General features: G+C 42.2%; 1 protein-coding gene across 1 annotated transcript in view; it reads left to right on the top strand.

The window, feature by feature from the left end:
- SPOCK1 (SPARC (osteonectin), cwcv and kazal like domains proteoglycan 1) overlaps positions 1-3,819 on the top strand; it is a 509,504-nt gene extending 505,685 nt beyond the window's left edge. Inside the window, exon 11 of the mRNA XM_047778695.1 lies at positions 308-3,819. Coding sequence (XP_047634651.1) covers positions 308-498 — 191 coding nt within the window. The 3' untranslated portion in view covers positions 499-3,819. The remainder of the gene's footprint in view (positions 1-307) is intronic.
- Positions 3,820-13,087: the final 9,268 nt, after the last annotated feature.

Raw genomic sequence — 13,087 nt, 5'->3', positions numbered from 1 at the left:
TGAGATCAAACCAGAAGTGGCACAGCTAGTTTTTCTAGTGGCAGGAACTCACCATGACCACTTTTTGACAGTCAGGAACTGCTGCAGGCCAAGAACGTCTCCCAAGAAGGTAGAAAACACCTCAAGAATTCCTATCAGAACAAAGCCTGTGGTCCATGCTGGGTAGACCACACACACCCCCGCACCCCAGGCCGGGATGCTCCCATGTTTAGAATGGAAACGGCACAGCTTCGCCCGACAGTGAAGGAGGTCACAAGGCAGCAGCAGAAACTAACCTCAGTTCTTTTCTTCCTTCTTCCTGTTTCAGAAGAGGAGCAGGAAACTTCAGGGGATTTTGGCAGCGGCGGCTCTGTAGTCCTCCTGGATGACCTGGAGGATGAACGGGAGCTGGGCCCCAAGGACAAGCGGGGGAAGGCAAGGGTGCACATCCGGGCAGTGACGGAGGATGATGAGGACGAGGACGACGACAAGGAGGATGAGGTTGGGTACATATGGTAGTCCCCACGGGGAAGAGGACCCGAGGCTTGCACAAAATGGCAAGTCACTTCCCGTTCCTGCATTTGTATCTAAGACTCCACAGCACACGGCCTCGTCTCCATTGTTGCCCTCTCTACCCAACCTGAGGTTTGGAAGACAACTCCTTGTCCCCAGAGCATTCTGACTCTGCATACGGTGTGTGGGAAGAACATTATGTTTTGGTTGTTTAGACAGGGGAATGGCTGGCTGAATTAGAGCCTCCTTCCCGCCCAGGAGGTTATTTTGGTTTTGCTTTTTTTTTGTTTGTTTGTTTGTTTGTTTTTGCAACATGCATGTGATTTATGCGGGATTCTGACAGTGCAGGGAGCCCCCCACCCTCTCAATGTCAAAGACCCTTTCAGTCACCCACACCAGTGGATATTACAGCATGGTTCCCGGCCTTACCGTGTCTAAGTGCTTTTCTTGTGTCCTGTAGATGTTGTGGAAAACACACCGCACTGTACCTGTTTCCCCCTGCGCCCCCACCACCCCTGGTGTTTATTATTATTTGCCAATTAGGTTTTCACATCACTTGATCTGGCTCCCTACCAACAACAGCCTTAATTCAGTCACGACTCCCTTTGGGGACTTGATTTTTCTTCACTAAAAAAAAAAAAAAAAACAAAACGGTGTCTGGATGCCTCTCTCTGTACGTACATAAACACGTAAGTACATACAGAAGAGACTGCACACACCTCTCAGAAGAAAGGTTTGGGTATCTATTAAAAACTCATTTGAAAAACAAGTACACATTTGTCAGCTTGCCCAGACCTGGACCACGATTTCTGGAATAGGAAATGTGTACGGAAATCCTCCTCTTTTTGCACTAACGGTTGGCACTTGTAGCCTGCAGGCGGAGGAGGCTGCTTCTCTCTGCAGCAGCAGAGTCACAAGAAGCCGCTTTGATTTGGATAAGCCTCTGTCTGCCTCAGTCACTTTCCTCGCAGAAGCCATGCGACTCCCACGTGGGCAGCTTCACAAGCCACTGCTCTCATTTCAGCTCAAACCCCCCTCGGGCTGCAGCAGTTCTGCTTGCTGCAGGCTCCTCCTTTCCCTACCTACTCAAGGGCTTTTTCTAAGGCATGGACACACACCCCCTGCTCTCTGAGAAGACAGCCCCACGCTGTTCCTTAGCAGAAGGAAATTCAGAATCCTTAACTCAGTGTGTGTGTTTCCCCCCCTATTATCCTCAAACCACGATAAGCGTACAAAAGCTGGGTAGACGTTTCACTCACTCCTCACGTGCAAGAGACTCTCAGATGGAGGCCTAGGAAGCACCTCACGATAGCACATGGGAAGCTGAGGCTGGATTTTTACGAGCTAGTCAGTCCTGCCCTCTCCCTTCCCCCACGCAAGTGTCAGAGCACAGAGGAAGAGTGGCCTTCACCTCTGGTGCTTCTCTTCCCTAAGTCAACTCACAGTTCAAGTCTGGCTCCAAAGTTGGTAGGTCCTCGGCTCTATCGTCTTGAGGATTTTTCTCCCTATCAAGCCGGCCTGCGTATACGTACCAAAGAGTAGTCTTCAAAGTGGCCCCACTGAGGTCAGTCCAGGGCTTTAAGCCCCTGCCCCACCCGGTTTCCACCTACTGGATGACCTCATCGGCCACCCGGCGAGGCTCTCTGGGCCACATGTGTTGTTCTCCCCTTGCCGCGCTCCAGCCACTCCACAAGGAGATAAAAACTCAGGCAAAAAATGTATTCAGCCAAACCGTGATTATAGTGGCAGCTGACCAACCCCACCCCAAACTGACCATTTGTTTGTACTTTACCAGCCCACCTCAAGCTAGTATTTTCCATCTTTGCATTGGTCAGGCCCCTTAGCATTATCCCTGGAGTTGGCTCAGATGGGAATGAACTTGATGTATGTATCAGGCTCATTTGGCCTGATAGACATGAGTACAGCCAAGGCCCTCAGCAGGGGGTGACTGACCAGAGGCAAGCTCTGTATTGGGATCTCAACTCCATCACCTCTTTTCAGTGGAACAAAACTGAGATAATTGAGAAAACAGGTGCTTAATTGCAGCTCAATTACAATCGAGTATAATAAAAGAACCAAGACATATTAAAAAAAAAAAAAATCTCAGTTTAGACCATCAAAGAAAACCATTGTTACTATCTCCTCTGAGCTTGGAAAAACACTTAAGAGAACAAATTAAAATCAACAAATTGATTTCATTTAGAGAAACTTCCAGGAACAGAGTGAACCACTGGTTTTAATTTGCCTAATTATCTTATGACGAGTGTCAAATTAAGATGACACTTACAGATCCTTAGCATTAACTTAATGATGGAGAAGAGGGCTCTGTAGTCACTTCCCAGTAAGGTAATGAGATGCTCATTTTCAGATAGTCCGAGAAGCTATTTTGGTTCATTAAAATATTAACTAAAAAGCTCTCTTAAGACTGGAACCCAAAAGCAATGGAGCAACATTAATGCCACTTCTCATGCCTCACTTTGGCAAGACAGCATTTGATTCTTTTAAAGGTACTTTTTTGACGATTCGATGTTCTAGTTACTTTAGCCTTAGAAGAAGAATTTTTGTTTTCCTTTTTTTTTTTTTTTTTTTTTTTTGGTAGGAGTTCTTTAGCTAGTGACTATACACAAAAATCTTGATGAAAAAAAAGTACTGTGAGCATCATTTCCTTGAAGACAGGTGTGGCGCTGAAACTTCCTGACTCATTTTTGGGACCCCTTTAGTCAATAGGTTTATTCTTATACCGTAAATGATTCTTTGACTTTATACCATTTCTTCAGCATCCAAGTTAAACTAAGAACTTCCTTCCACAATCAGTTGTCTGCTAGTGTTCTTCTTGTCTCCACGAACACCTTGATACTGAAGTTGATGTGCTCTATCAGTTCCTCCTCCTTTACGCCCTTTTTCCCAGGCCCAGCAATGAGTGACCACGTGTCTGTCCAGGTCTGCCCCTCTGCTCTGCCCAGGATGCCATTTACCCTTTTGGGTTGTTGCATTTTGTTTCTCCTTGGCCGCACTGTGCAGTACCATCCAAGAGCCCTTTCTACAGTGGGTGGTTTTGGTCTTTTTATACCTTTTTCTCAAAGTCGCTGATGTTTGTCCCTGTTCAGTGTGTAGCGTTGTAATGAGCCCACCAAATCCTACGTGTCAGTTTGTTGTCCCTCCTGTAGATGAAATAGTGGAGTAGAAAAACCTAGTAACTTCCGAATGCTTTCCCACGTAGACTTCTCTGGAATGTGAACACGACTCTTTGGTTAATAGTAAATGCTTAAGTGTAGTCCTGAGTAGGTGCATTTCTGTCTGTCTCAATAAATTTTAATTTGTCTGCAATATCCGAATGTTTGTATTTTGTTTGCCTGCATGTACAGGTACCAGGCCATGTCCACACGTGGCCTCTGGAGAACAGTATGGGCAGGTCAAGGGGGTCACCAGGGCAGGGCCCTCTGTGAAGGCTTCTGTGCATGGTAGGCAGGTGGATCTGCTGGTGACCCAGCCTGTCCGGACCCCTCTCAGCACACCCAGGCACATCCATGCCCTGTGCCCACTGAGCTTGGAACCTTCTCATCAACCTCTCTTTCTGCTGCCTTCTCCTTTCTCAGGCTCCTGCTCTGCTACTTAGTCCTTATCCATCAGATTTCACTACTGTCATCCAGGTTTTTCAGGTCTTCTTATGCCTTCCCTTCCCGTTATTCTCCAATTATCCTGGGGGGGGGGGTCTCCCTTACAGGGACTCTATGAGTTCTCCTCAGTTCATAGATTAGCACACCAGATATGCTCGTCAAACATCAGAAAACACCCAAATTGAAACAGGAATTAGTTCCTTTCTACCTTTATCCACGTGTAGGCCAGTTTATCTATGACTTAATTATACCCCAAGGGAGTAATGTCACCACCAACCGAGGCAGAAACTAGCTTATGAATAATTCCATTCCTTTACCCCATGGACTGGATTTTACAGACAATTTACAGTTTGACAGTTGAAGGAAAGAATGCTTCATAAATTCACCCAATAATTCATGTCAGGAGAACAATGGCCAATATGAAGCCTCAGGGGTAGGTACCAGGTATGTTAAGGAGTGGCTGGTATTTCGGGACAGTCCCCAAATTCCTTTTAAATCAACAGATATACAGTCAAACCCCACATGTATCCCAAAACCATCCCTTAATGAAAGCTGACTTGGTCTGCTAAAGGCCAGGACCAAAGGAATATTAGTTAGTGGGCGTTAAAAAGGTCCCGGTACCTCTCAGAATTCCTGGTCAGTTGTAAGATTTGATGTGACAAACTGGTTCAAGGAAAGAGGAATACGTTAAAATGTATCCATTCAATAAGCCTTTACAGACACATTTGTAGTTTTGTAGATTTACAGATTAATATATGTTAGCTAGATGAATGCCTCTGTGGGTAGGCACCACATTCAGGGCTGGGGATATAAAACTAAGTGAGACCTGGGCCTGCTCAGTAAAGTTATCTTCCAGGAAAATACAGACAAATAACTGTTTCAATACAGGCTGATGGCTATCATAGCTGATTCAACGACAACTGCAGCCTTATTAGAGCTCCCCGTTCTTGGTTTCTTATATCCATCATTCTCTGGTTTTCATCCTGCCTCTCTGGTCATTCCTTTTAGGTCACCCGTATATCCTTTTGTTCAGTCAGTTCTGTTAATACTGGTGATCCTCAGACCCCTGGCCTATTTCTCTTTAACTTTACATGCTTTCTCTGGACAGTCTTACCTACATCAATGGTTTCAACCAACTCCACCACTCAGAGAAGCCCCAAACTACGTCTCAAGTACAGGCTCACACTCACGCCATTCCGAAAAAAAAATCACCTGACATTTAGATAATTCTACTCAGAGTTTCCATTCACACAACAAGTTCACACCTTAAAAACCAAAAAGAGAGAATACAATATACAGTGAATACACCTATGACAAGAGGAATCAGCAAGGCTTAAAAAAAAAAAAAGGAATTCCTAGCATACATGAGCCAGGAAGGAAGAGACTGATCAATTTCTTTCCATCAAAATTAATAACACACTGTGAACAAATTTAAAAGATAAATAAGAGACTAAAGGTATTGATGATATAAAACAGATGAAGGATTAGTATATATGTTTTTAAACTAAAAATCCCTAAGAAAAATACAGTTCAACAAACGGGGAAAGATAAAAGCAAGTGAGCCACAGGAAGCACACAGATGGTGAAGAAACCATGCCCAACCTCAATCGTGATCAGAGAAACATAAAGCAATGATCTCTCACTTTCACTCAGGAAAAAAATTATGATCATGTCAAGTGTGGATGAGAGTGTAGCATAAGGAACATTCTTGGACATGGTACAGTCATAACTGCCATGTGGAGGGCAGTTTGGTAATAGCTATATAAATAAAATATTTTATACATATATAATATATATATTATATAGTGGACCCAGTAATTCCACTTCTGAGTAATTACTCGTAGAGGAAAAAAAAATCACTAATTTTACAAAGATATGTGTAAAAATATATGTATATCCATTGCAGCATCATTTGTTAGACTAGGAAATTCGGTATAAAACTATCCATCAGTGGGCACATGGGTGTTTCTATTGCTCTGGAATACTATGCAGTAGTCAAAAGTAATGAAGTAACTTCAGAAGCAGTGACTTAGCAAAACTTCTAAAACATCAGTTTTATGAAGAAAAAAATCAAGTGATAAAGAGTATTAAATATGTAAGTTAGATACCTAGAAGTTAGATACCATCGATTTTTTCTAAGTATGGAAACACACAAAACAAAGCCTGAAAGGATAAACACCAAGCTGATAGCAGTGGTGACCTCTCTCAGAGAAAAGGACTGGGATTTGGTCTGATCAGCCACATCTCCATGTTTCACTTTCATTTCTTATCACAAAAGCAATAAACCATAATGAGTGATTTAAAAATAGACACAAACCAAGCTTGAATAATGAAGAAATAGAAAATCTGAATGCACCTATAACTAACTAGTAAGGAGATTGAATCAGTAATCAAAAAATCTCCCAATAAAGAAAATCCCCGAACTAGAGAGCTGCACTTATGAATTCTACCAATCATTTAAGGAATAATTAATACCACTTCTTGTCAAACAATTCTCAAAAAATTGAAGATGAGGGAACACTCTCTAACTCATTCTATTTGACCAGCATTATCCTGATACCAAAGCCAAGAAACTACAAGAAAATAAAATTATAGACCAAAACACCTTACGACTATCAATGCAAGAATCCTCAACAGAAAATTAGCAAACCATATTCAGAAACATATTAAAAAGTCTATAAACGAGGACCAAACAATTTTCCCCTTGAATGTAAAATGATTCAACATACAAAAATCAATCAGGGGTCATATACTACATTAACATAATGAAGGGGAAAAAATGATTATCTCATGCATTTGACAAAAGTTAACACCTTTTCATGAAAAAATTCAATAAATTAGGGATGCTAGGAAACTACCCGAACATAACAAAGTCCATAGGTGAAAATCCGATAGCTAACATACTCAATGGTAAAAGACTGAAAAACTTTTCCTCTATGCTCACCAACAAGATGAGGAAGTCTGCTTTCATCACTCCTACTCAACATGATATATAGGAAGTACTAGCCAGAGCAATTAGGTAAGAAAAATTAACTAGAGGCATCCAAATAAAAGAAGAAGTAAAATTATTTCTGTTCTCAGATGACAATGATCTTTTATGTAGAAAACATTAAAGATCCCACAAAAAATTTAGAGCTAATCAACAAATTCAACACAATTGTAGGATACAAAATCAACCCACAAAAGTCAGCTGTGCTTCTGTATACTAACAATGAACAATCTGAAATAGAATTAAGACAATTTCATTTGCAATAGCCTTAAATAGTATAAACACTTAGGAATAAACTTAATTGAGGAGGGAAAATAACTGGAAACTACAAAACATTGCTGAAAGAAATTAATGAAGACATAAATAAATGGAAAGACATCGGGTCTTCATAGACTGGAAGACTCAATATTAAGACATCACTACTGGCCAAAGTAATCTAGAGATTTCACACAATCCTTATCAACATCCCAATGCCGATTATTGAAGGAACAGAAAATTCCATCCCCAAATTTATATGAAATCTCAAGAGACCTTGGATAACCAAAACAATAATGAAAAAGAACAAAGCTGCAAGATTTACACTTCCTGATTTCAAATCTTACCACAAAGCTATGGTAATCAAAATTATCAGGTAGTGCTATAAAGGTAGACATGCAGATTAATGGAATAGAAGAGAGCGCCCAGAAATAAACCCTTGCATATATGGTCAAATGCCTTTTAATATGAATGCCAGTACCATTGAATGAATAAAGGACAATATTTTCAACAACTGGTGCTGGGAAAACTTGGTATCCATATGCAAAAAAATTAAGTTAATCCCTTTTATTATACCATACGCAAAAATTAACTTCTGAAAAATGTGAATGTTTTAAATCCTACTGAACTGTATATCTAAAAATGGCTAAGATAGTAATTTATGTATATTTCACCACAGTAAAAAAGGGGAAAAAAAATCAAGAGATGTCCTTCTATCCTGCTCTTACATATTCTTCAGGGCCCAATACACGGCCACCATTTTCTGTCTGTTGGATGAGTACTGAATACAAGGAAAGAGTAATGGGAACCAAAAAAAGACTGACCAGGTAACTCTGCCTGGAAAGGTTTTTTAATAGACCTCATAGAAAGGATGACATTTGATCACTACCTTCACACAGGTTGACTTTTTCCATCAATTCACATAGGTTGAATTTTTTTTAAATAGCTTTATTGAGGTATAATTTACTTAGTATAAATCTATCCATTTTAAGTGTGACATTTATTAAATTTATAGAGGTGTCAACTACATCACATCTAACTTTATGACATTAAAAAGAAACTTCATGCCCAGCTGTAGTTCTTTGTCTTTGCCATCCTGAGCCTTAGGCAATCACCAAACTACTTTCTGCCTCTGCAGAGCTGCCTTTTCTGAACATTTCATATAAATGCAATCCTATAAAGTGTGGGCTTGGCATAAGATGACTGATGACAAATGCACCATGTCACTGAGGTCTATGATTCACAAGTTTGAAGATTACACACTCAAATAGCCAACCTCATGCCAAACAATTATTTACAAGTCTTTTTAACAGTGGGTCTCGAGACTACACAGCTAATAACATTCTCCAGAGTCAGAGAACCATCCTCTTTTCCTGAGGTTCCCAATGTTTTTAACCATTCCTAGTTTTACTATTTACTTTTTCTTTTTTAAAGTCTTAGAGACCAACAGATTAAGCAGAAGATTTTCTTCCCATTTATTTTTCACAAATTTGAACTCTAGTCATTCGAGTTGAAGGTTCATTTTTAAAAACAGTAGCACTAATCACATTCTGGCAAGAGAAACAGTGAGACCAGCTCAAATCTAGGACTTAGTTCTTATGAAAATTGTGGCCAGCTCTTAAAATAATGACCTGGTTCTATGCTGTTCCTGTATCTTGGGATCCAGGACTTCAGGCAGCCTTTATTACCTCCTGGCCACTGTGCTTATTGTCAAACATTAATGAAGATATTATGTAAGTCAACTCAGTGGTTCCACTCATCCCTTCCCCCTTGAATAGAACACTTACTGGAACCATCTTTGCAAGTGAAGAAAAACAGCAATGTAGGGAGACGCTGCTAGAGAATGTTGTATCTCAAATGGATGCAGTTCAGCCTCTGCCCCTATAGCTTGCCATGGGAGAACTGGTGTGAGGGTGAGTCAGAATGAGAAGGAAATGTTAACAACCATCCCTAGAAGCCCAGGCTACCTGTAAGCTGCTGATCTGTAACTACATTATCTCAGAAAAGTCTCAGAACTGTTTGCAGGGAGATACGATTGCTCTTCCTCTTTTACAGAGAGGTTCAGCAACTTGTCTGTAGTCAGGGAGCTAGTAAACGGCAGAGGGGGGATCTGAAGACAGGATGGGTTTTCTCCAAAGGCCATGTTCTTCACTATTAAATTAAGCTGTGGGGCTGTGTGCCCTGACTTACACATGAAATATAGACAGGTAAGTAAAATCATAACCAAACACTTATACACACAAAAGAGACAGCTTGGACCTTGGGAAGAGATCTGGCAATACATCAATTCGCACCATTTATCACCTACCATATACTTTGCATTGTCTGATGAGGAAATCAGACCTTGTCCTCAAAGAATCCCAGAGGTCTCTGACAGAGCAGAGGACAGACAGAGGCAGCCTGGGCTCAGTGTTGAGTGAGGTGGCTAGTCTGAGGACAGGCCATTGTGAATTAAGAATTTCACTGGCTCCCTGTAATTCTTTAGGCCAGCCCCATCCCTTTCAGAGCCCCATCCCTTTCAGAGCTTCAGCTTTCTGTCCTGTGAAATGAATGGGCTGGGTGTCCTGGTCTCTGAGCGCCTAAGGGGTCTGTACTCACTGCAGCCTGTAGTCTTTTCTTCCCATGTTCACACAATTTCCACATATCAAACCCCGACCAGAGGCCTTCTGCTGATTCCCACAGCTTCAAGGACAGCAAAGCCTCACGTATGTCTTGGACAGCGGGCTATATCATGTGGCAGAGCTTTCCCTTACAAACGGTGTAGATTAAGATGAATTTTGCTTGGTATTGCTTTTCACTTTCACCACATGCCGCCCTCCCCTCTCTCGCTTGATCTCTGCCTCCCCGCGGTTTCTCCAAGTCTGATCTCAACTTCACCGCACTCGGAGCCTCGTTCACCACTAACTGCCATATTTCACTTGCGGCTGAGTGGAGAATTCATTCCATTTCACTGTTCGGCCTCAATAGTGCAAACATATATTCAGGGCTGACATACTTTCATTATGGAAAAGCCAAGCTCTCTAACAGATGCTGCCCATAGGGATTAATGAGGGGACTGGTTATTTATTCTGCCACTTGACATTTTGTGCAGAATAATTCCTAAGTCGTTTTCTCCTTTAACAAATAGTTCACCAACAAAGGATCTTGGCACTTTGGATGATCACCAAGCCAGGATTTAGGAGCTGGCTCATGTCAACCCATAGCAATGAAGCCACATTCCAGAACCACATTGACTGGAATGATACTACTTAACGTTACAGCCAGCTGGCCATCTATCCCTGACACCAGACAGTCCCTCCTCACCTGAAACCAAATGCACCAGTCACGCCAAGGGGAAGTCCTCCAGAGACACCCTGAAGTCTTCCTACCCAATGTAAAACCCCTGGCCTCGGTATGGGTTTAAACACCTCTGTTAACGTAAAAATCCTCTAGGCCATTTTTGGTGAAAGTCCATACTTTCCTTTTGCTCCATCAATAATAAACAAACTCCACAACTTCTCTTCAATGTACCAACACTACGGGCCCTGACTTCCTCTTCCATGGACATCCTTTCCTTCAACCTGCCCTACCTGCATCTTTCAGTGGTGTCGTCTGTTTCTGGAATATTCATCTCTTCCCATCTTTGTGCTTGACTGAGGCAGGTGCCGCATCGCTGACGTCTTTCAGATGGCAGTCTACCGAGCTGCCATAGTTTACCTCAACCATCAGAAGGGGCTGCTTCTCCATTGCTACAAAAACACAGGCCTGGGCTTCTGGCTGGTACATGCTTGAGGACCATTTTCTGAACCAAATACACTGCAAGTTCCTAATAGCAAATATCAAGTCTATTTTTTTTTTCTTTTTATAGCTGCACCTGCAACATATGAAAATTCCCAGGCCTGGGGTTGAATTGGAGCTGCAGCTGCAGGCCTACATCACAGCCATAGCAATACTGGATCCAAGCCACATCTGCAACCTATGCCATAGCTTCTGGCAACTTTGGATCCTTAACCCGCTGAGCAAGGCCAGGGATCAACCCACATCCTTACAGACACTATGTCAGGTTCTTAACCTGCTGAGCCACAATGAAAAATCCATCAAGTCTATTTTTATGCAGCTTGCACAGAACACAGCATAAAACATGTTGTTCAGTAAAAACTCATCTTGGAAGAACAAAGAAATGATAATAAACCTGGGCCCATCAGAGACTAGAACATCTGCTAAGAGTCCAAGGCTCAGAGAAATCTCTGGGAAAGATTCATTTGACAAATACTTATTGTGCTCCTATTTCATACTGTATTAGTTGATGGGTTCTTTTTGTCCACCCTGGATCTGTGATACTCAGAGCAGAAAGAATGCACAGACTCTGGGGTCCCCTCTGCAGGTACTACAGTTGCTAGATCTAGGAACCCCCAGACAGTGCTGCCTCTGCTCTATGGCTTCTGATCTGAAGCCTTCTTATTTGTGGTTCCCTAACTTTTCTGACCTGAGATAGAAGAGACAAGGGGGATATGACCCCAAAAGGCCACCCCACTACAAGGTGGCTGCCAGGTTATCTGAGGCCAGCACACTTTGGGGAAGACATAGCTCTTTTAGACAAAACCCCTACAGGCCACTCAGGGCATTTGAACCTGCCTACTGCTCCACTTCCCAAGCCTATGAGCAAGTGAATTCTCCAAACTGTCCACTGAGTGCTGGGGCCAGCATGGTCACTAAGTCCAGGATGCTCTAGGAAGAGTATGGATAGTGAAAATAAATAATTCAAGTGATTGATCCCAGTGTTTGGTAATCAGGCTGACAAGTTTCTCAGAGAAAACACTCCCAGTACAGTATTTCCCAAAATACCAAATAAGATTCATTTACTTTCCTGACAGCTCAGTCATCAAGCTATCTTTGATCATTTATTAATCAACATGTTAATTCCTTAATTGGCAGGAAAAACAAAACAGCAAAACCGCACAGGGTTAACTGAGAGTAGGGCTCGCTTTTGCTAACCTTTGGGTGATCTCCAGCTCTGTTTCACACTCCACAGATACAGGAGGTAGGAGACAACTCAGCAGGATGGGGTTAAGTTCAGAAAGCCCAAGGAAGTGAAGGCCTTCAAAGGGCAATGACTTCAGTGGATGAATTTGTTTTAAAAAAATTTAAGAAATTAGGGGAGGGAGCTACATATGCAAGTCTTGGCCTTGACTCACTTTAGAGCAGAATGACAAAAAAAAGGACGGAAAACATTGCCATGAGAACATCTAACACAATCTAAATTCACATAGGTCTTACCCATGCGGCCCCAAACCCCAAGATGTAAATCAAATTTAATATAGCCCTAGCAGAAGCAAATACAAACTGTCTTTGGGAGGATAGTGGAGTAAACGACCGCAAATATAATAAAGGTGCCAGAGATAGACAAAAGATGGGGGAATACGAATTCCCGTCATGTCTCAACAGAAGCAAATCTGACTAGGAACCATGAGGTTGTAGGATTGATCCCGGGCCTTGCTCAGTGGGCTAAGGATCTGGCATTTCTGTGAGCTATGGTGAAGGTCACAGATGTGGCTTGGACCTGGCATTGCTGGGGCTGAGGCATAGGCCTGTGGCTACAGCTCCAATTAGACCCCCTAGCCTGGGAACCTCCATCTGCTGCGAGTGCAGCCCTAAATAGGAAAAAAAAAAAAATAGGGAAATAGATACAAACAAGGACTGTAAAGTGAAAGGGTCCAATACAAGTCTGATTGAAGTTCTAGAAGAATAGACAAAG

Source organism: Phacochoerus africanus, chromosome 4, assembly GCF_016906955.1.
Source record: "Phacochoerus africanus isolate WHEZ1 chromosome 4, ROS_Pafr_v1, whole genome shotgun sequence".
Taxonomy (NCBI): Eukaryota; Metazoa; Chordata; class Mammalia; order Artiodactyla; family Suidae; genus Phacochoerus; species Phacochoerus africanus.
This window is presented reverse-complemented; position numbering and strand designations above follow the sequence as displayed.